This window comes from Puccinia triticina, chromosome 6A (assembly GCF_026914185.1).
Source record: "Puccinia triticina chromosome 6A, complete sequence".
Lineage (NCBI taxonomy): Eukaryota > Fungi > Basidiomycota > Pucciniomycetes > Pucciniales > Pucciniaceae > Puccinia > Puccinia triticina.
The window spans coordinates 4,830,367-4,854,229 of NC_070563.1; the positions used below are offsets into that span (position 1 = coordinate 4,830,367).

A 23,863-nucleotide genomic window follows, 5' to 3' on the forward strand; every position below is an offset into this window, starting at 1 on the left:
GAGCAAGGCACAATGCAGGAGGTCCTATTATGTACATCTTTTCAACCACCAAGTCGTGGGTGCACGCCGTAGGGTAGCATAGATAAATAAATAAAAAACGATGAAAAAGCAAATTAGTGCCAGGTTAGGTCATAATCTCTCTCCTTCCTCCAAAGCGTCTCCCCTCTCACTTCTTCTGAGGGTCCCTGTGGGACGGCGTCCCCTCTCCAATAGAGGGATAAGTTAGGTCTCCCCTCCACAGATACATAGAAAGACTGTCTTTAGTTCAACAGAAACAACGTTTGGTGACTGAGGAGCTGGGAAGAATTGGCACAAATTGGCTATGCTGGCGCGCAACCAAACTCAACTAAGTCCCTCCCGGAGTCCCAAGGGAGGCCTTTGGTCTCCCTCTGGATGGGACTTAATGCCTTATTGCTGAAATTTGCCTGAGGGAAATGCCAATAATCCTTACTTTTTTATGCTAAGGCCCCTGCACAGTGCTGTCTTGTGTATCTCCAAGCATCAAAAATTAGACAAGGTGCTGGCTGGGTTTCCATATGTAAAATCCAAAAATATTGGTTGAATCTTTGGAGGTAAGGGGGGCTATAACAGCACTCGTTGAAATAGTGTCTTTGGCCATTCCTCTCAGCGGTCGGTGGATCGGTGGAGGCGCCTGGGGGGGCTTAGCCAAGTTCGGCGTGCGACATGCGCAGGGCTGTGCGCTGGAAGGCGGGCTGATGGGAACCACAATCCGGCCGCTCGATCGAGTGAGCTCATCAGAAATTTTGCGCGCTTCCCCGGTCGGACTGCCCGGAGCATTCCACGGGATTATAAGAGCCGCCCCTGCCCTCGCTCGATGCCCGCAGTGCCCCTCCTCCCACTGAAACTACTCACCCCACTCCGACCGGCACTCGTCCTCCACCACCACTCCCTGTTTTCCACTTGCTCTGCCCACCCCGTCTCTGCCACCCCCTCCCTCTCAGTCAAGAAGAGGATGCCGCCCAAAAAGACTGTGGTCGAGAAAAAGGCGCTGCTTGGCAGGCCTTCCAACAACCTCAAGATCGGCATCGTCGGCATGCCCAATGTCGGCAAGAGTAGTCTGTTCAATGTGATTGCCAAGTGTGGTAGGTGCGCCAAACTCCTCACTGTTCTACCATCCACTCTCCCTCCTCGAATGCATGTTTCCGTATTCCTGACCTCCCTGGTCTGGCTCCCTCTTCTCCCTTAGATCTCGGTAAAAGCGCCAACTTCCCCTAGTAAGTCGACGATTGACTCAGCATACGCGCATCCAAAGTTTGACCCGTCCCGCGTCGTCAATCCAACCATGCGTCTTCAGTTTCCTGGTCTGATGCCCAAGCTGCTTAATCAGTGCTACCATCGACCCTGAGGAAGCCCGGGTGCCAGTACCCGATGAGCGGTTCAACTGGCTATGTAGTGTCTACAAGCCAACCAACAAGATCCCTGCCTTCCTGACCTGCATCGATATTGCCGGTCTCACTGCTGGTGCCTCGACCGGGGCTGGACTCGGGAACGCATTCTTGTCCCACGTCCGTGCCGTCGATGGTATCTTCCAAGTCGTCCGTGCCTTTGACGATGCCGAGGTCATCCATGTCGAGGGAGACGTTGACCCTATTCGGGATATGGAGATCATCCACAACGAGCTCAAGCTCAAGGATATTGAATGGGTCGAGAAGCACTACGAAACGATCAAGAAGAGCTTCCGTGGTACTGGCACTGCCAACCTGGCCGACAAGGCCAAGAAGGAGGAGATCGATATCACCGGCAAGGTCCTGGCATGGTTGAAGGATGAGGGTCGCGATGTACGAAAGGGAGACTGGAATAACAAAGAGGCAAGTCACTTCCACCGATCATCCCTTCTCCACCTCCCACTGCAACCAGCAGTCTCCATCCTTGAATGATGAACAAGGGCGGCTATCACGTAATTGAACGCCCGATATATCTATACCCAGCTCGTCGAGTGACCAAAAAGTCACGAATGAGATGATTAGTAAAACTCTGACTCCTAAGCGCACTACCCCTTCCGACTGTATGCTTCTCAGCCAAACAAGACTGATTGCTAACCGCAGCTCAACTGTTTTGTATCCTCCCCAGATCGATGTGATCAACACTCTTCAGCTCTTGACTGCCAAACCGGTCACCTATCTGATCAACCTGTCGGAGACGGATTACATCCGGAAGAAGAACAAATGGCTCCCGAAAATCAAAGCATGGATCGACGCCAACAACCCCGGTGATCTCCTTATCCCATTCTCGGTGGCGCTTGAAGAACGACTGCTCCAGCTGGGCGAGGATGATGAGGTGCCTGCTCGCAAGGAGGAGCTGGCGAAGATCGGAACGAGCTCGGCCCTGGGTAAGATTACTACCGCGGGCTATGCTAGTTTGCATCTCATCCGATACTTCACCACCGGGCCCACCGAAGTTCGAGCTTGGACTATCCGCAAGGGCACCAAAGCTCCTCAAGCTGCCGGAGTGATCCACTCCGACTTCGAGAACAAATTCGTCTGCGGTGAAGTAAGTTTATTGTCTATCACCATCTTTCTGCCCCTCTCACCGACTGATCGCCTCTTTCCTTTGCGTCGGAACCACAGATCATGACTTATGACGATCTGAAAGAACACGGCTCTGAAGTCGCCGTCAAAGCGGCGGGCAAATACCGACAACAGGGCAAGCCCTACGAGATGCAAGACGGCGACATTGCCTTCTGGAAACATGGCTGATCTGCCTTCTGCTATCGATGATCCTCTTTCCAATAACCATCAATCCGTCGGAAGCCTCTCTGCTTGATTTGTGTTTCCAATGCCTGTTTATTGTACCTCTGTCTTGCCTCCTTTGAAATCCATCTTCCCAATGTAACAATGTGAGCATTTCCACCGCGGGCCCTACAAGTTGTATTTTCGGAAAAGGTTGGACCAGCTCCTTTTTGAAAATTTGGCTTGCCTCAAAAGTTATGGGGAGGTGCATTTGAACAGTAGTATTATCCCCCTTTCGGCCATCTGACATCAGCTGTGCTAAGAGCACCTCAAACGGAGCCGTGATTGGGTGCTCGGGGCCTTCGCAGCCCTGGTTCCTTTTCCGCGCTCCAACGTGTAGAGCTGTGAATCCTAATATCTGAGTAGGATGAAGAAAGCTCCCCCAAGGGAAATTTATTTCGAAGAAAGAGTAGACTATATACAGCTGATGTGTAAAAGCTTGCTGTTTTCCGCGCGTGTGCATTTTTTTTTTCGACCCAAATTTTTTTTTTCACCCCTGAATATTTTTTCCCCCGGCGCGGAAGCCCTGGTCACCCCCCGGCCTCCTCAGCTCACCAACAACCCCGGCCGCAAACCATTGATACCGCCAACAATCGATCCCGCTAAACCTTGGCCGCATACAGTTGGAACCATCCAGTGAAAAAAATAGATCAACTGGTGAGTGTATCTTCCAATTTGATTCAGCATTCAGAAGATATTGCTAACTCTCATCTCCGTGTACTGTTTTTTTTTTGTGATTTGTAGAAATGGGTTATCGGAAGTACTCTGCTGAGTTTAAATACTCAGTTATCAGAGCCGCACTTGATGGGAAGACTCTAGATGAGATCAACACTTCATTAGCGTCTTCAATCAGTGTAGACTCTCTTTGTCGATGGACAAGTCTGTACGAAAGGACGCGAGCCGTTGTATGCAATCCCTCCACGTATCAAACCCAAGGCCGGCCATTTGAATTATTGGACAAAGATCTTGATTTCATCAAGGAGATGATTGCCAAAAAACCCACTGTGTATCTTGACAAAATCCAGTGGGCTTTAGTCGAGGAGCATGGGATATCGGTCTGCCTAAAAACTATTTCTAAAACCCTTCACGAGCGACTAAAGACGTCGAAAAAGACCATTAGAACTGTAAACTCACGACAGGACCCCAAAGCCAGGGCTTTTTACATCTCGCGGATCGGTTGTGTGCCAACCTCGTATCTGGTATTTACAGGCACGTAATTTCAATCTGCTGTACTGATCGGCACCTTTTCTAATTTGAGGTCTTTTTTCTTTCTCTCTTAGATGAATCGGGGGTCTTGCTTGAGGTAGCAATGCAAACCAGAGGCTGGGCTCTGGTTGGCCAGAGAACCCCAAGGGTGCCGCGCAAGAGGAGCACCCATCAGTACAATGTCATCCCAGCTATTGCCTCCGATGGCTTGGTTGCGCACATGGTCCAGGAAGAAACAATGAATCAGCCATTGTTTGAATTTTTCCTCAAACACATTCTGGTCAGCAAAGGGATATATTGTTTGGCCTTTGCTTGTTTGCTGATGCAAGTTTTTTTGTCAGGTCCCATCAATGAATCCCTTTCCAGGACCTCGTAGTGTGCTTGTCATGGACAACGCACAGATTCACCACCACGGTCGCATCAAAGAGATAGTCAAGGCACGCGGGTGTCTTTTACAGTATCTTCCGGCTTACTCACCCAATTTAAACCCGATTGAGAAGGGCTTTGCGGTTTATAAGTCGGCTTTGCAACGCAATGAGGATCTACTTACGGGTGGCAAGGAGGACTACGAGGTCATTGAAGCTTTTGTTAGTTTTGTTTTTACAGCCGACTTGACTCGCAAACTCTTTCTTGGCGCGGGTTATTTTGTCCATTAATCTGTAATACATTTGAAGTTAACATCTCCTACTACAATCATTTGCCAAAACAGCCTGATTTAATTTTGATGCTGTCTGATTTAAGTTGTGTATTTCTAATAAAAAAAAAACATGTGGCAATCAATTGATCCATCTTTCAATTGATAAACACAATTTTATTTGGACTCAAATGATTGTGGAGCTATGATCTGAAGTAATATTGGCAAAACAGGTGGCCAAACCCTATGAAAAGTGTGCTCTCAAGTTGCCATTTGGAACTTGAACCTCACTCGCACCAGTCCCCAAAAATTGTTTGAAAATTTTCATTTCTGGTGGAAAAAAATAATACTTCACACTCTTGAGGGAGGTAGAGCGAGAGATAGAGAGAACAAAGGAAATGAAGCAGGAACGACGGGATAAAAACAGTACAAAGTCACTTTATCGGGGGTGTTCTCGGCGCCTTCGGAGATGGCGGGAAAACTTTTTGATGCTACCCACAAGGGACCGGGCGTGGCTTTTCTTAACACCCTCGGATTCCAACTCTTCAGCCTTGAAGTTTTCAAACGCTTCGAAGTGGTTTATTCCATATTTTGCAAGGGCCTTTTGAAGTGCGTTGTCAGTTGGATCCACGTGGCAAAAGCGCAAGTACTCGCTGATGTCGACTGATTCGTCTGAGGGGGCTGGGGACAAAATAGGAGCGGGAGCCTGACTAGCCGTGCTGTTGAGAGTGTTTGGTGAGAAGTTGGGATTACCAAATATGGCAGGCATACCGGTGGCTGCGGCGGGAATCCCAGTGGAGGCAGGAATACCAGAAGGGGCTGGAATCCCGGCGGCGGCAGCAGGAATACCAGCAGCAGCGGGCATCGCAGGGTAGGATGTATAAGCGTTTGGTGGGACCCACCCCCAAGATGAGGTTGGCCAACCCATCATTGGGGGAAAGCCACCGATCCCAAATCCATGGAAGGAGGCTGCCATCAAGGGGGAAACATTTGCAGGCAAGTTTGGGTTGACGTTACTTGCAGGCAATATGTTTGTCGGGTTACTTGCGGGCGATATGTTTGAGGGGCTGCTAGTGTGTTGGGGTGTCCTAGTACTCGTATTGATCGGACTAGAATCCGTTTCATGCTTGCGGGGACGGCTTGAGAGCCTTTTGTACTCTTCCTTTGTTTGGAATTCAAAGCCTGGGCCTTTTTGGTGGGTTGTGCACGGTGATCTCTGGGTTATTAGCCTAAAACAAAATGGTCAGAATCATTATCGACAAATAATCCCCACAGATTAAATTGTAAAAGGCTACTTGCCATAGCTCGGGCCCAAAGGGCCACTCGATCATGAAAGAGGGCAATGAATTGGGTGGGATCGTTTGGGCTGATCATTACTGGAAGCTCGTGGGATCCGGTCAAGGATTCACATGGGCTGTGGGTCGCTTTGATCTGGAACATATTGTTCAATATGTCTTGCGCGTGAGTTGCGCCTGCCGACGGCTCGGGCTCTGGTGATTGTTTGTTACCCCAATCTTGCTGCAATAGTTGTCGCAAAGCTTTGTTTCTCTGATAATGAAAAACCACAATCAGAAATCCCCAAGTCAATCCGATTGCATTTGAATTTTTTAAATTTTCAAATGACACACCTCGGCAGCCACCTTGGGATTGTTTTGAACCAAGGAGATCGTAATCTTCTCTTTGAACTTCTCTGTATTAGAGGCAACCTCAAGAAACTCGGCTAGGACTTTGGCGTCATTGACAGTTGTCTTGTTCTTCTCTTGGAATTGCCCACCGTGAGGAATAATTGCGTACCAAGTAATTTCTCCTTCATTTTTGCAAAGTTGAGCGTGAGTCCCGAACTGTTTTGCATCGTGAGTAGTAATCATAAGGATTGCAAAACACTTGAAAGCGGCGAGATTGTTGTTGGATACCTTCCAAGAAAATTAAATTTTCTTTTGAGGAACAACTTTTGTGTATTTCTCCTCAGGATCATCGGCCGGGACCTTTCGTTTCTTTGTTGCTCGACCGGACGTCACGGCTTTTGGTTTGGGAACATAAAGTCGATAATCAAGCAGAATCTTGACCTTTTCGTCACTTTCAGCTTGATCCTTCGAGGTTGGTTCCCGCGATTGTTCCGATACCATGCCAACGACTGTTACTGAAGGGCTTTTGGATGTGCTTGAGGGATCAGTGGCTGGGGACGGAGCCTTCGGACTTTTGGGGCCAAACAACCACTCATCAATATCGTCTAGCGACCCGCTTTGATCGATGAGACTGGAATAGTCTGAAGAAAAAAAAACAATGATTAGTACATAAATGGAAAAGATCAAAGATAAGAAGAAAAAATAATAAAAATACATACCGTTCTCCATTGTGGTAGCCAAACCAAAATCGTTGTTTGGCAGTATCAATGGTTTGCGGCCGGGGTTGTTGGTAAGCTGAGGAGGCCGGGGGGTGACCAGGGCTTCCGCGCCGGGGGAAAAAATATTTGGGGGTGAAAAAAAAAAATTGGGTCAAAAAAAAAAATGCACACGCGCGGAAAACAGCAAGCTTTTACACATCAGCTGTATATGATTTGTAAATACATACTTGGGTTGATGAGAAAACAAACACATAATAAGCTATGGATGTAGAAAATATGTGAGACCCACCTGTGTCACCCTCTATACCCCATACTATAGACATGCATAGACAATGCCATGAGTACCCCCATACCAACCCTCTCCCACCAAAATTAAAAAACCTGGAATGCCCAGGAACCTCAGAAAATCTCCAATTTCTAGGGCCGCGAAGCGCCCAAAAATTTTGAAGTCCTCACTCACTTTGCCCCCCGGAACCTGCCCTCCCGGCTTCCCCCCATTAAACACCGGCACGCTACATAATCAGACATCACTTCGGCCATTGGAGTCACATCACCCGGCCCTCCGGTCATAACACCCGCCACACAACCCAAATTCATGTAACACAACACTTTCCTTAGTCCACAGCCAAGCACCCCAAACACATCCTTGGTTGTCAGCATACAGAATCAACATCACACATCACCTCCACTTGGCACTATCACTCCCTCCTCAATTTTATTGGGTTTCAACCGTCAAGTCAGTCCATTTTTCTTCTTCATTGCACATTCTTGTCTTCCCCCTGCATCTAAGTCTAAACTGTTGATCCCTCTTATTGTGCTTTGTATTTGGGCTAAGATCTCCTGACCCAATAATTTAAGCCTCTCATGGCTATCTATTGAATCACTGTTCCAGGCGCCAACCGAAACCAGACAGCCTGACATCGTCTCCATGCAGAACAAAATGCCGCAACCTTGGTGAGAATGCGTGAAGCAAAAAATATTTCCCAACAGCAATTGCGACAACCGGCAAACCAAACTATGAAAAATGTACTAGACTATAGCACTGGTGCATTTGATGACTTTCCAGATAATCAACCACAAAAGCAGCAGCACACAGACAAAGAGGAAGGAGAAAGTGAGAATGAAGAAACTCTGGCATTGGTTAAATTGATGGAAAAGCAGCTGGATGAGATTGATGATCTCATTGCAGCGGATAAGGAGAGGCATCGCCAACAAGCCCACAACTTCAATTGGTCTGTACTACTCAACCACCTCCTTGCTGTATACATGTGATTGAGGATTGTCACAAAGAACTGGACCTCGGACAACTGCTATAATCAAACATTTGAGTGCTTACCGACTTGTAAGAGGAAGTATGATCGTTTGGTAGACCTAATCAATATCTCAGGCAGGCTGTCCTCTCTAATGAAGCAGTTGGTATACTAACTAACAGCCCATGTCAATTTTTCAGGTCAGCAACACAAACGAGTCACCTTTTGTCAATGCACCCCTGATGGTGTTTGGCTCTTACATCAAGGATACCTTGCTGGCTCACCGGTCCATTAAAATGCGTTCTCTCTCCCACTGCTTACATTCTACAATAGCCTTTGGAGCCACTGTCACATAGGTGCACAACCATTCACACTTGCCCTCAATGACTGGCTTGAGCCTCAATCACACCGATTATGTGCCCAAAAAGGAAAGCATGTGAGTTAAACCATCTGTTTTGAATTTGAGGTAACCTAGCCCTGTTGATGATATGCAAAATTTTTAACACATTGTTTTTGACGTCTCAGGCAAGGGAGCTCCGAAGGCCCTTTTCGGCAGCAGTTGATTTGTTCCGTCAATTGGAGGAAAGAAGAACCAAGGTGATCAACTCAGCGCTTCAGGTTTCAGCCCAGGAAGAATTGGCCTCTCGTTCTTGCCCTGCATGTTTTGGTCCTGAGCCGCCCAATCCCAATGATTACTCAGTTAACACTTGCAATCAACTTATAGTTTGCCTAAATGGAAACTTCCAGCACCGCCATCAGATCAATGCTAGCTGTGACAACAAACAACTGCAAACACCTCCGTTCTTCATAAGCCAGGCTGAAGTAAATAATGTTTCACAAGAAATACGAGATCAAGAAGCTCAAGCAATGACTCCAGAACAGGTATGTCCAATTTCACTTGAAATTTTCCCCGACACATTATATTTTTAAGTTTACACTCATCTCATTGCATTGTCATATGGAGGCCAACCGCTGTACTGAATCCCACAAAGCGGCAGATGACAAACATAACGAATCGACCTGGAAGGGGTGTGATGACACTGGCCTGATGGGGTGTTGTTGCAGACACAATGCGGCCATATATGTCACGAATATCTACAAATCAGGCAAGCAGAAACATTTCCACATGTCGATAATCAAACGTTTGCTCTTGGACATTGAGCCTAGTCGTAAGGTTGGGATCTTATATGACATTGGATGTACAATGGATAAGTATATTGATCGCGTTTGTAGCTTTTCCTTACTTTCCCCTTCCAACAAAACTAATTTTTCCCTCAAAGTTTCCCTGTAAGCTCAGCTAATTATTGTTTTTTTGTTACCAGAGAGGACTCATCCCGCAATACCGAACACAAATGAAATTTGGAACTTTGGTGTTCCATGCGTATGCACATAATTGGCTTTGCCAGTTGGAGTTTCATCCCCAATTCAACAAAGGCTGGGGTTTGTCGGATGGCAAGGGTCTTGAGCGGCTGTGGTCTTACCTTTCCCCGCTTTTCAGTCCCTTGAGGTATGCAACTCGCAATCATCGGCTATCTTCTATCTCACATCTGTTGAAACACCACAACAAAAAAGGGATCAAGAATCTTTGTAAGTAATCAATGAATAAAGCTTTGATTGCGCTGCGTTTTGACTAGATCTTGTGTCCTTGTAGCTTTTTGGTTGCGTAGAAAGTTTGTCAAGGCGGTCCAACAACAACATGAAGCCAAAACCACACTGAAAAAGCTTCTCAACAACCAAAATCCTCATCAACCCGGCTGCAAGTTCACCAAACAATTTTTCAAGGATCAATGGACCACCCAAAAAGAATTCCATGTAAACCACACTGCAACGGAGACCAATCGCTGAACCAAACTGGTTGCCCTGTACAAGTGTGAAGCTACTGTTGAACACATGAGGTACGTGTGCTATCCTATACTAACTAAGGTCAATGGATTAAATTCAAACTAATGGCCTTGCACATTTGAATTAATTTTGAGCCTTCTCTCAGACAACGCATACAGAGCCCCGAGATCTTCTTAGCAACCATTGCTGAGGTCCGGGCTCTTATGGACTCCATTGCCGCTGAATCACAATTGTTGGTGAATCAAATTGCAGATCTGACAGGTCAGAGAGAGAATGAAGCCAAGAGAGGCAAGCAGTTTTGTATCTTTAATTGCAAAGTTGATTGCAACATTGACTAATCTCACGGTCTCACAATTACTAGACTACAAAGAAGAAAAACTGTGTCTCCTTCTCTGGGATGCAAAATCTGATTTGTTCATTCAGGCGGTTCACATTCACGCCGAGGAACAATCACTGCGAGATTCCCACATTATGGGGTCACATCTTGGAACCCAGGGGAAGGAAAACATTATCAAAGGGCTAAAGAATTGGCGCCCGGTGGTCAAAAAAATTATCAAACATTTTAATGAGTTATATCAGCAATTCCAAGAAAAATTTCCAGACCAGCTACCCTCGGATACCCACAATCATCCGTTAAACTACAAAACATTTGTGCAATGGGAAATGGACCACCCATTCTGGAACGACGGATTATACTATCATACAAATCACCAGGGGGGGAATGGTCGCACTCTCCAGAGAGTGCCAGATCGTAACTTCTTTCTGCAAGTCTGCCATAAGTGATCCATTGGTACTTGTCTAAGTTAAAGGAGATCCAGCCTTATGGTTATGTTCAAGCCATCTACATCTGTTGTGGAACTGAATCTGGTGGGATTTTGGGGGTTCAACTGAACACAAGACCATGTAAAGGGCATGTTCCTATCACCCCCAAAATCGATGTTCTTGGAGTGAGTAGTGGATTTCATCCCAGCAGGGGGTTGGACATATCACCATGTGCAAGGTCATCCTGGAAAATGTTGGGAGTGAATTCATTTGAGGTATTAGAAAGTTTTTTCTTGGCTTTTGTCTACAGTAATTGAGGTATGTGAGGTGTTTCTAATAGTAACCTTGGAAATGATTCAATGACACAAATTTACACTGATAGTATCATCCTCATTATAGACCTGGTGAGATTTAGGATACATCCTATCCTCAGGACTCAATGAGTCTGAAACTAGGGTGGATGCACGACATGTCCACATGCACCAAAGTCTAATGTTCAACAGCCCAGGTTGGGAAAATCTGCATGTTGCTTTCTTGTGATTTTTTCTAAATCATGATTGGCAGCTGGTATTAAATGCCCAGGCTGATGTGAATTGTCTCTCAACTGAATCTAGAGCGAGATAGTGGTTAAGAATTGAGTTTTCAAATTCCCCCGGGGGTCGAACCCCCCTACAACGCCGTGCCTAAGTACAAGATTTGTTGTGTAAACCCCAACATTCCCCCCCACAACAAACAACCCAACCCATGTGAATAAAGTGAAAGAGGAATGAAAGAAAGGATAATAGAAAAAAAAACAGAAAGTAAAACAATAAGGAATAAGACGAGAAGAAAATTGAAAAATAAACCAGACCATTTATGCGCAAATAAGACCACAGACATGAAATAGCAAAGAAATAACAACAACAACAATTCCACGCCATCCACGCATCCCTCCGTCCTGAGCTCAACGTCCCGAAACAGTCCATCTGTGGCGTTGCAGAAAGAAAACCATACCAAATGCTCACTGGAGTGGCTGGGTGAACCGCTACTCCAGTGCAACCCCGCAGGTGCATAGTTAAGGGAATGTCACTCACTTGACCACTTCCCATCCCCAAACACGGCCCTGTTAAATTTCTCCATCAAGTTCCCCCCCAGCGCTTTGGTGAAACAGTCTGCCATCTGATCCGACCCTGCCACCCATTCCAGTCCAATTTCTCCCTTCCTGAGCCGCTCGTTGGTGACATGGAACTCTCAATCAATGTTCTTCGTCCTTTTCATACTAGCGGTATTGGGCGAGATCCTCACCGCCGCCTTGTTGTCGCACAGAAGCAAGGGCCTTAAGTTGCCCACCAGCGGAGAAACAATTCCTGCCATCCAGACCGCCTCGTCACACGCCATCGACAGGGCAACATCTTCCGCCTGGCACGTTGACTTGGCCACGATTGTTTGCCTCTTTGTGTTCCACGCCAAAGGCACCGACCAGAGAGAGGTGATGAAACCGTGATGTGACCTCGCTCCTTCGCCCATCCAACTTGCGTCCACGTACATCCTAAGCGGATTCTCCATCTCCTCAGGCTCCACTTTCAGCTCAAAATGCGCGGTCGTCCTAACATATGCCACTAGCCTCTTGAGAGCCGCCCAGTGTTTCTCTTCCGTTCCCAGTGAAAACCTTGCCAGAAAGTGAGTAGCAAAAGAGATATTGGGCCTGGTCCCCTGCGCGATGTACAGTAGAATCCCAATGTACAAAAGATAAAGCGCATCCAGTGCTGTCGAAGGATTGGACTGCAGGGTGCTTTCCTGCAACGGTACCGCCGACGTGAGCGCAGAGCCATCAATCTCCAGTAGCTTCCTGATCAACGACGGTTGCTGAAGACGAAAACCCCTTTCTGTCTGCCGGATCTGAATGCCCACCAACAACGACAAAACTTTGTCCCATTTGAGCGTGAGCGCCTCCGACAGCCCCTCCTTGAGTCGCGCCATCAGAGCATCCGAGCTAGCCACCAGTAGCCCATCATCCACATGGATCCACAAGAAAGCTACATCATTTCCCCGTTTGTAGCTGTATGTACTTTGATCTTGCGGGTTCGCCTCGAATCTGATTTTCTCCAGGGCCGTCTTGAGATGCAACCACCAGCACCTCCCCGCCTGCTTAGTCCCATACAACGCCTTCTTGAGTTTCCAAACTTTTCCAGGAGTGACAGGATATCCCGGCGGAGGGACCACCCACACATCTTCATCAATTTCACTGTGAAGGAACGCGGTTTTCACGTCAAACAAAGCAACTGGCCATTTCATTTTTGCCGCCACCATCAGCGCCGTCCTCATCAAAGCAAATGTGGGCTTTGGCGCGAAGGTCTCGTTGTAGTTGACCTTCCTTATCTGCTTGTGACCACCCACGATTATCCGGGCTTTCCTCCTCCTGATCGCCCCTTGCATCGTCTGTTTTGTCCCAAGCAGCCACCTAGACCTGAGAAGCTTCTTCTTGTCCTCCGGCGGATCGTCCTCCATTGCTACCTCCAGCTCCTCCAGCGACCGCCTCTCCTCATCCATCGCGCCTTGCCATTCGCCAGCCTCCGGAGATTCAACCGCCTCACGATAAGTCGGGGAGTCACCGCCGTAGGGATCACGCCCTTCCAGTGCCGCCAGTACTGAGTCTTGAAGGTCCAGCTCGTCACCCAGCTTGAAATCCCCGAGCCGCTCACATTCGATAGCAGAGCAGACGACCTCCATCTCCGTCCCAGCATCCATGACGTCTGCCATCACGTAAGGCTTGTTCTCCTCAAATTGAACCAAAGCTGACGTTGATACTTTCCTTGTCTCCTCATCCCACAGTAGCCACCCCTTGGAATCCGGTGCCACTCCGAGAGTTTTGTCAAATGGATACTACCATTCCAAACCGAAGGTGCATGTGTCACTATCCTCGGTTTGAAACCGATCTCTGGCTGGAGCTGTGAGAGCTCAGCTCCAGCATCCCATTTTTTTCAAGTCATATCTAACTTACCATTTCCAGAATGAAATATCAAATTGGAAAACAAGTAATCTTGGTTCTACATCATATTGTACAAAGTCTTTCAGCTTTAGGAGAGGAACCACCAAGATTCAACATCTGAGCTTAGTTCAAAACACCATTTTATAGCCCCAGCTCCTCACAGCTCCCTGGGAAAATTGTCACAGCTTGATGGGTTACTGTAGCAAGATTAATCAGCTCCATCCAAATGGACTTCGAAACAGTCACAACTGTGTAGCTTGCTGCTCAGAAACGCTGGGGAAGAGACTGTCACAAAATTACTCAGCTCAGCCCAGCTCCTGACTAAAATCGGAAACAGTCTTTCAGCTCCGCAGAGCTCACAGCCAAGACTTGCCAAGATTACACAGCTCAATTCAGCTTGAACCTACACCAGGACGGTCTTGCAGCTCTTTACAGCTCACTGTTAAAAATTCTACTGAGATTAATCAGCTCTACCCATCTCCCTCCTACACTCGGCACAGTAATAACTTCGGGAGGGTTGTATGCTCTTGATGACTGGTCTGTACCTGTCATCAAGAGCATACAAATCTCTTGATGGCCGGTACAGACCGGTCATCAAGAGGATAAAACCCTCTTGATGACTGGTACAGACCGGTCATCAAGAGGGTTGTATATTCCTCTCAATGAACGGTCTGTGCTGGCCATCAGGAGGTTTGAGTTCTCTCGATGCCTGGTACGCACCAGCCATCTTGATGACCGGTACAGACCGGTCATCAAGAGGATACAACCCTCTTGATGAGCGGTACAGACCGGTCATCCAGAGCATACAACCCTCTTGATGAGCGGTACAGACCGGTCATCCAGAGCATACAACCCTCTTGATGACCGGTACAGACCGGTCATCAAGAGGGTTGTATCCTCTTGATTACCGGTACAGAGCGGTCATCAAGAGGGTTGCATCCTCTCAAAACGGTCTGTGCCGGCCATCAGGAGGTTTGATTTCTCTCAATGCCCAGTATGCACCAGCCATCTTGGTGACCGGTACAGACCGGTCATCAAGAGGATACAAACATCTTGATGAGAGGTACAGACCGGTCATCCAGAGCATACAACCCTCTTGATGACCGGTACAGACCGGTCATCCAGAGCATACAACCCTCTTGATGACCGGTACAGACCGGTCATCCAGAGCATACAACCCTCTTGATTACCGGTCTGTGCCGGCCATCAGGAGGTTTGAGTTCTCTCGATTCCCGGTATGCACCAGCCATCAAGAATCCTCTCGATGACCAATAGACCAGTCATCAACACTGGTGAGTCACCTCGAATTAGTTGCAGAGGTACATTATCTGCTAGAAGGTACTGTGTGTGCTACCCCGCTTGAATAAGCTAAAAATATCCACAAAGAGGAGGGGGGCTGGGCAGGGGCACTAGGATGATCACAAAAACAGGCAATAATTAGGAAAACAATGTTAAATTATCTACTGGGAATCGGATTCATGATTGTTATGATTTTCTAGTTCCTCAAGCTGCAATATCTCCTCCTCTTGTTGCTCTTCTTCATTTTCAAAGTCGAAAATCACTGACTCCCCTTGGACAAGCTTCTCCCAGAGAGAGGAACAGTTTGATACAACTTCACTCCACTGCTGTCGGAGTATTGGTTCATTTTCGTCTTGAGTTTTAATATATTTTTCACTCCAATCGAGAATTTTCAGACAGTCTGAGCTCCATGCCATCCATACTCGGCAGTACTTCTTAGCCAGACTGCAGTAAACTGAGGAAATGACTGATTTTGGAAAATTGTGCCTTGTGCAAAGGTCGGATAAGAATTGTTGTTGATCGGGGTCTACTGGTGGATCTGAAACCAATTTATTAGCATTTAAATTGAATTTACACAATAGAAACTCTGAGATTCCATACCTTGGGTCAGCATTTGACATAGGTTATCCAAACATTTTGATTTTGCGATCCCCCACTTGACTGCCTGCCGAGCTTCCCTGGAAATCCGGTGAAGTTCATCCTGGCAATGGCTGGCAAGCAGCATTGCCTCAATTCCGGTTTGGATGTTTGAGTCGACCGCCCAAGGTTCATTCGGATGTGTCAGCGAGCCAATATTCCAAAAGGGATCCTCAAGACTCAGCTGCTTAACCTCTTCAAAACTCGGCGAAGAAACTGGGACCTCTGGGTCAAAATTTAAATTGTAATCATGCGCTTTCTTGTTATACGATGTCCACTTTCTCTTCAAAAGCTTGACTTTAGCACTCATCAACTTTTTGAATCAAGCTTGCAACCGGGTACCTACATGTTCTTATACAAGTCAGTCTGTGATCTTAAAACAAAAGTGAATGGTTAAATATTGAATGACCTGATCCCCTTTGATCCCACTTCTTTTGCACTTTGTAAACACCAACTTTAGATTCATACAGCTTCGACTTGCTTATTTTGAGCTTTATCAAAGCCTTAGTCTTGGCATCTGTTTTTTTGATTGAGCAGCTTCAGTATCATTCTGAAACTCATAACATTCAGTTTTAAAAGCTCACCCGAAGCACCAGGCAAATTACGAAATGATTCCGAGCCAAGTTCGTCGATAATATCCGCAATTTGCTCTTCTAGAAGCAAAAGAGAATCTGGAAGCTGTTCAAGATACCTTCTTTCCTCCTCAGTTTGATTCCTTCTCCGCCTTTGTCTCAGCAACATCATTTCTTCACTAAAATCAATTGGACATCATTGATTTGCATAATTTGATTGGCTATGTATGAAGTACATACTGTGTTTCTTTGAGTTTGTTTTCCAAATCAACAAGCTCTTCAACTTGTTTCATCAAATCCCTCTCGGTATCAGTCTCCATTGCAGAGAGCTGGCACTCTCTTTGCCTAAGCCATTGTTCATTCAGGTATGCAGTAGAGTGACCAAATAACTCTTCCAATTCTTCGAGTTTCCTATGAGCATCCTTCATCAAAAGCTCAACCTCTATACCTTGTGCTAACAATAGTTTAACTGAAGGAGTTGAATTTATTAATATTTAGGGGGGATCTTCGAGCAAAAATAGAAACACACACCTGCATTGTTTTTTCCTACTTCATTATGGTGAGAAGACATTAACTCCAACGCATCCAGTCGATGATCCTTAGTTGAGTATCTCAAAGAGCTTATCAGAGGCGATAAACCAGACCATTTTCGCTCCATCCCTTCCCCATCGGACATTCCCCATCCAATGTTTAGTCTGGGGTTGTATCGGAGTTGGCACGACCACTGATGTACATAAGCATGGAAAACACTTGTTCCAAACATCAACCGATTTTCACCGCGCTCTTCAGGGAATTGATTTCTCTGTGGAAGATCAAGGATTAGCATGATAAACTTTGAAGAGATAGTTTAAAAAGATGGAGCTCAAACACTGATGATCCCCTTTTCAATATTGCAACCTATATCGTACAAGAAGGCCAACTTCTTTGGTTTTTCTCCGGTTTCATTTGTTGTTGTGATAAGATTATTGATCATAGTCATTGGAAAGCATGACCTTTTCATTTAACATAATACAGTTAGTTTTTTGATGTTAAAATAACTTCAAAGATTTTTTTTCAAAACATACTTCTCGCCGCTCTGAACAATATTGATCAACCTCAAAAGTTGATCGTGTCGACAAGCCATTCCAAAAATTCCAGTATCATCACATGCCTTCCATGTGTTTGGACCACGCAAATCATTTGCTGCTGTATGCTGCTCTGTACATTGATCCTAGATAATCAAAAAATATGTAAGCTAAGAATTGAGATCTCTGAGGAATCAACATGATGTACGAAGCTGCTATCTGCATTGATTGCACCGCGTTCAGTATTCATCTTCTGTTCCATTGTTTCGACTTCTTCCGGGGATATGAAGAGACTCCGTTTTTTTTTTTTTGGCAAGCTCTCAACACTTGCCGCAAGGTGCCTTTGATGTTGGAAGTTTCCATCCATGCACACAATATAGTCAGGCTCTTCCGGGTTCTTTCCAGCTACTGAAGGTCCGTAGCACTTGGGAAAAATATCAGCCATCTTATCCATTGGTCCCATTTCAAGAATTTCTTCCGATACCAGCTTTTCTCTTCGTAACATCTCTCAATAGGCATCAACAGCTGCAGCGAGGGTTCTTCTCCATTGTTGGGTCTAAAATTCAATAATAAAATTTGTATAATGCTCTACTTTTATGATCTCTGCTACATACCGATTTAAAAGATTCTGAATTGGGTGCAGCACAAGCTACGAGAATAAGTGGGTTATTCAGGTTGAGGAACTCGTCCAAGGCTTTCGAGAATGGATTAATAGAAACTGCACAATGCTTCCATATAATATGGTGAAGGTGTAGAAGTCGGATTGAGAAAGCCGTTCTTGGGAATTTAGGAGAGCCGCCTATGTATCCCATTTGGATAAGCCGAACCTGATCTGCTTGGCAATCACAAAATGTTACTTCTTCTCTTTTTTGACCTAATGAATGTTTTGAAAAGTGAATCAGTCATCGCAAGTAAACAAAAGTGTATTATGATGTTAATAGAACCAACTTAAAATATCTACCAGGACAACCGGCCGCTTTCTTAAGTGACTGCAGACACATGTCTCCTTCCAGTCAACATTCCATTTTTCTTGATCTCCCCAATCAGCAGTTTTTGAAGAACACTGTTTGAAAAACAAGAACATAGCCTCATAAACATCCTCCCAGTACCTTTCATCAAGAGCCCTCTGCCTTTTGTAATGCTCGCTTTGAAAATAATTGTGTAGTTGATCAACACGTGAGTAGGGAGGCTGCTGTGTGTCATGTTCCCGGGAGTGGTGAAAGCCTTCATATTGTATCTCGTCAAGGTGAATATCATCGTGATTTGGTAGTGCCGGATCCAATCGTGTAGTTGCTGTACTGTCTCCTGGCTGGGAAAGATTGGAACGAAGCGCATGTTGATGTTCAAGTTCAATCAATCGTGAAAAGGCCAAACCTGCAGCAGTCGTTGGTTTGCAAACTCTCTTTCTCCTCTTCCCCCCCTCACCTTCAAATGGAGGCATCTGGAAATTATGATAAACATTCATGATCAAGGGAGAAAACACCGTCACTTTTGCAAAAATTTGATGTAGAAAAAGAAAGCATATTCACCAAATCGGGCACAAGAGCGATTGAAAAAATCAATAGGACTGTTGATCGGAAGTTTTGGATTATTCTTTGATTTGAAAATTAAGACGAATCTGAATGTCACAGGGTAAAGGTTTGTCAGTAGCAATGGAACAAATGGTTTGAGTGTGTAGTTAAATTACCGATCTTGATAGGTTTTCAGAATGTGTACCGAGTGTTTCTTTGAAGGTTGGGATCGATTTTTCAACCTCAAAGATTGCACAGGTTACTTTTGCCCCCTTTTGGGCGGGACCAAGGACCAAAAAGTCCCAATTCTCACAGGGAAATTAAGAATTTGAGTAAACATTTTTGAACTGAATCAACGGAGTTCCAATCACTTCATGCATTGGGTGATTACCTGGATCAACCTCCCAGTAAGCTTAGATTTGTGAATAAAGATATGAATACAATTTTCACGTATTTTGTAAGATGTTTGCAGTTGATTTTTCATTGTCTTACGTTTTCATTATCATGAAGGTCCCAGTATTAATTCAATACAACTCTTCCTTGTCATGAGATTAATAAAATTCCTGAAGAGAAACTTTGGGAGAAATATTGAACTTGTAGACTGGCAGAAGTAACTTGCAATCAAATCCATCCAAATGTTCAATGTTCACTCCAGTTTAGGATTGTATTACTCCACGCAAAAAAAACAAAACACTGGATAGCTGCTGTTTCATGATGTTTAAGTTTTATATTGATATAAAATCCAAATGTTCAATTTTCACTCCAGTTTAGGATTATATTACTCCATGCAAAAAAAAAAAAAAAACACCAGACAGCTGCTGTCTGTTTTATGATGTTTAAGTTTTATATTGATATAAAAAATGGTTTATATTAATAATGCCTCAAATTTTTTGGCTTTGATCTGAGTGAAGTAAAATGAGACTCAATTTGTACCAAAACAATGTTTCCAAAAATATACATTGTACAGTTCACATGACTTTGATTGGAATGGTTTGTTATAATTTGAGAAAACCCACAAACTACTCACCAAGGCTATGATTCTGCTCCACTTTTAATTTCCAGTGGCATTGTCAGTTGTCTTCAGGAAAATCTGGTAATTTTATGCACAGATGCCATGTTCTTTTGTAATGGATATTTGAATTTTCATCAAGAGCTGGTATCAAAATTCCTCTCAATCATAAAACATAGAGCAGAAGAAAATTTTACTATGGCTCATTTGTCATCATAATTTAAATCAATAGGATCAGGATCATACTTTGCTCTCTGAACTTTCTGAATGACAAAATAAAGAGAATCTTTTGCTTTGGTTTATCCAAACATTCCAAATAAAGAAAAAAGAGAATCTTGTACTTTGGTTTATTCAATTAATGGTTTGCTTTCAGAAAAAAACATAGTGGAAAAAGGAGTCAAAATAAGGACATTGTGATAATTTATATTAGTTTTAATTATTCTCATCAATCTTCTGACAAAGCCATTCAAGTTTCATCTTCTCCCGATTTCTTCTGTTGGAGATCGGCTTTCTTGAGATTATCAAGTTGAGTCTAGGGGGGTTTGTTTGTATCTGTGCTATTGCAAGTTCGGTCGCTGTGCCTGGGGGTCTTCCAGGTGAAAGGTATGTGAAATATACATATTGCCAGATAGCCGATGGGCCCCCAGCATTCAAACTTCCACCGCCCCCCAACTGCTGGCCAAATTCAGCCAACCATCCGGCCGCTACCAGCCGATACTTTGCCATACGCCTACATTTGATCACGCGAGCTCCGCCACGGTACTTGGACCAAACGGGTGGACTGTGAATCACGTATAGTTGGCTCTCCAGGTATGTATGTATCAATGCAGTTTTGCATCCTTCCCTTATCCACCCGACTGCTATCAGCCAACAGTTTCCCATACAGTAGATCTAACAAATTCCGCCGAGGTACGTAATCCAATTGGGCAGACTGTGGATCGCCTATCGCCCATTGGCTCTCCAGGTATTGGTGCTGTTTGAGATGCTTCGGCCATCCACCTTACCACTATTGGCTGATACAAGTTTCACAAATATACTCAGCACAACTACGCAGGCATTCAACGATTTGAGCTGGTTTTGGACAACAACCCCCTTGCCGCACTGCTTGCACCCAGCTCAAAAAAATCTTGATCTAGCACTGTTGTAACCGCTTCAAACGTCGTTGGCACCCAGCTCGCTCCACCGTTTTTAACCGGCCTGCACGATCCGAAGTTGGCTGCTTAACTCAATCACGGTTTGTTAATTTTATTTTGATTGTGATCTCCCTCCCCCGAACCCATTTTTTATTGTATGGTGCTGCAGGATATGGGTGTTGGGCGTACAGTCCAGCCTCCATCCTATTGTGGTATGGATTGGTCTTCGGCGTACAGTCAAGGCCCTTTCATACCTACCATGTCCGAATTTCTTGGGTTCAGGACTTAGAGGCGAGGCGGGGTTACAGCTCAACTGACTTGCAATTCTTGATCCAGTTTTCGCAGAGTTAACATAAATCATCATGCGTGGTATTGACTACACCAAGGCGGATTCCTGCACATTGATGAGACAAACGAATAACTGGCTGCTAAAACTGCATCCCAATTGCTCTACCGAGGTGGTGGACTTTGATTTGATGGCCGTATTTATTATGCAGGAGACAAACAATAATATACATATCACCCGTTTGATCAAGGCCGTAATTGAAACTTTCTCTGATCCTGGTCAACCTCGAACTACTTGTCAGAACCAGCTCCTACATGCCTCCCTTCTTGTCCAACAAACAATCAAGAACTATGAGAAAGAATCCCAGGTGCAATCCGGTTTGAGAATGCCTTTCTGTCTTTGTTATCCCAACCTTGTCTCTGTTCAAAATCACGCACGGAGTTTGGAAATGCAGTGTAGAATATTAGATCCCAAGAAGATGGTGGTTCTTCTTGACAAGAATGGGATATGTGTCGGTGTTGGTCTGCCACCTTATCCGGCCCCAGCCCAAGGTTCAGTGCATGTTGCCCATGATGTGTGTAATTTTTATCATCCCAATAAATTCAATAGCGAAATAAACTGATTGCGTCAATTTAAGACCCGCGCATTGAACTCTCTTAAGGAAATGGTGGCAAAGAAGGTTTGTAAGTTGCATATCAACCAGCAACCTCCAGCTTATCTTGCTGAGGCTCCCAAAGGACCGCCAAAAACACCTTTTCCAATCAACTCCACAACAAAAGGGGATATTCAATCACCGTCAGAAAGCTTGGATGCCAGTGTTTCATTTCAGGCATACGGATTTGGGCTGGGAGGGGTACATGTTTTGTTTATCATTGTTGAAAAGAATTTCCTCAATTTACTGAACACTGTTTCTTTGCTAGAAAAAATCTGTTGGCGTCCTCGACAAGAAAATTCAGTTCACTGCAGATTCAATCAAGATCGATGAACTTCAAGGACACGGATCTAGTTGGAAAGACAACCAACAAATTCCGGCACTGCCCAATCCCCTGCGTGAATGCCCCAACACCGATGATACTGAAGCTATCACGAAGTTGCAAAACAAAACAAGCTTTTATTCAAAACTCAACTACGCAATCAATTGCGCATTTCTACCCAAATCGACCTCTGTAGCCATGAAAGCCATCGAATATCTTAATGAACATGGGAGTGATTCAGTAAAAGAAAAATTAAAGCTTGAAAAGAATATGATTGTTGCCTGTAAGTGGTGTTTCACAAATTTCTTGCTTCACATCAAGCTAACATGTATTTATTTCATCAAACAGCTTGGACAGCAAGTGTCAATACGCAAATCCACACGCACCGGGACAAGAAAAATGCGCTCCTCTTTGATTCTGTTTTCTTTCTTGGAAATCATTGTGGAGGCGAATTCCTTTTGCCTTCCCTAGGAGTTGCATATACTGGTCTACATGGGTATTCCTTTCATGGGCCTTTCCGCATTCTCTACCACGGGGTTGCTAAGTTTTACTTCAAAGAAGATTTAAAGGAACCACCACAGCAATTTTCACTTGCAATGTGGAGCCGTGAAAGTTCATTTACTGCAGTTGCTAGGCACGCAGCCTATCTTTTGAAGAAAAACGAGGTACTGCACTTTATAATTTGGTTTGGATATCAATTTTCTGACGATGTATTTTGTTTCTCTTAGATTTACAGTGATCCAAATTATTGGCTACCACTTTATCCAAAATACCAATCCAGTTTGGTCCAGACACATTTTGAAGACTTCAAGAAAAGTTCGAGAATGAGAACAAAAGCTAAAAACCGATCATAACTATAGTTTCATTTCAAATTTTCAATTGGTGCTCCGCTTTGTTAATTCATCAATCAATTTGAAATTCTACACTTGTTTTCTCTGCAACTCAAATTTTTATGATGTTATTTTTATTTGAGAGGAGACTGCACATTTCGGGTTTGGTTTATAACCAGTATTTTTATTCCTATTATGAATCAGATAAACATAGTTTGGCTATAAAAATAATTATCAATCCGAATTCAGAGGTTGATCTTTTCAATCTTAAAGGCACCACTCTTGATGTCGGCTAGCCATGCCCTCCTATCATCGGTCCACATCTTTTCAAATCCCTTTAATAGGGATTCTTTGCTCAGCTTCAAATTCTCTGACTGGATGAGCTTTAATGGCGGATTGCTCTCGGAAAGAATCTGGGCAGGATCCTCGTTTTTTGGGAAGTTTGCCTTTTCAACCCCCTTCACATTAGCTGTTGAAGAAACAAATCAGAATAGTCGAGTTAATTTAATTTAAGATAGAGCTCACCAAGAAGCTCATTAAGGGCCTTGCAAAGATCTGTTTTAGCCAAGTCGGATGCCTTCTTGTTTTTTGTTGCTGATTCTTCGGTAATTTTCTCCAAGTGGGCTTGTATTTCTCGTCCGTGGCTATAAGTCTCAAATAATTCCTTCGCAGCCCATCGGCTTTTTGCAATTGAAAGCCAGCAAGAATTGTTACTATACTCTTTGCAAAAGCTGTTGACTCCAGGGCTTTGTGTTGCAGTTAGAAGGTAGTAGGTTGTGTTATATAAGTTCGA

At 44.7% G+C, this 23,863-nt stretch overlaps 2 protein-coding genes across 2 annotated transcripts; both read left to right on the forward strand.

Moving 5' to 3' along the window:
- Positions 1–835: 835 nt before the first annotated feature.
- PtA15_6A584 (uncharacterized protein) lies at positions 836–2,717 on the forward strand (the record flags this gene model as incomplete). Its single annotated transcript, XM_053170304.1, has 5 exons — positions 836–1,103; positions 1,208–1,235; positions 1,349–1,829; positions 2,092–2,511; positions 2,589–2,717. 5 exons carry the CDS (start codon positions 836–838, stop codon positions 2,715–2,717), a joined length of 1,326 nt encoding a protein of 441 aa, XP_053021509.1.
- A 16,495-nt stretch (positions 2,718–19,212) lies between these two features.
- PtA15_6A585 (uncharacterized protein) lies at positions 19,213–23,366 on the forward strand (the record flags this gene model as incomplete). The annotated part of the gene is made up of 3 exons (XM_053170305.1): positions 19,213–19,245; positions 22,187–22,523; positions 23,344–23,366. The coding sequence occupies 3 exons, from the start codon at positions 19,213–19,215 to the stop codon at positions 23,364–23,366; spliced, it is 393 nt and encodes a 130-aa protein (XP_053021510.1).
- Between the last annotated feature and the right edge of the window lie 497 nt (positions 23,367–23,863).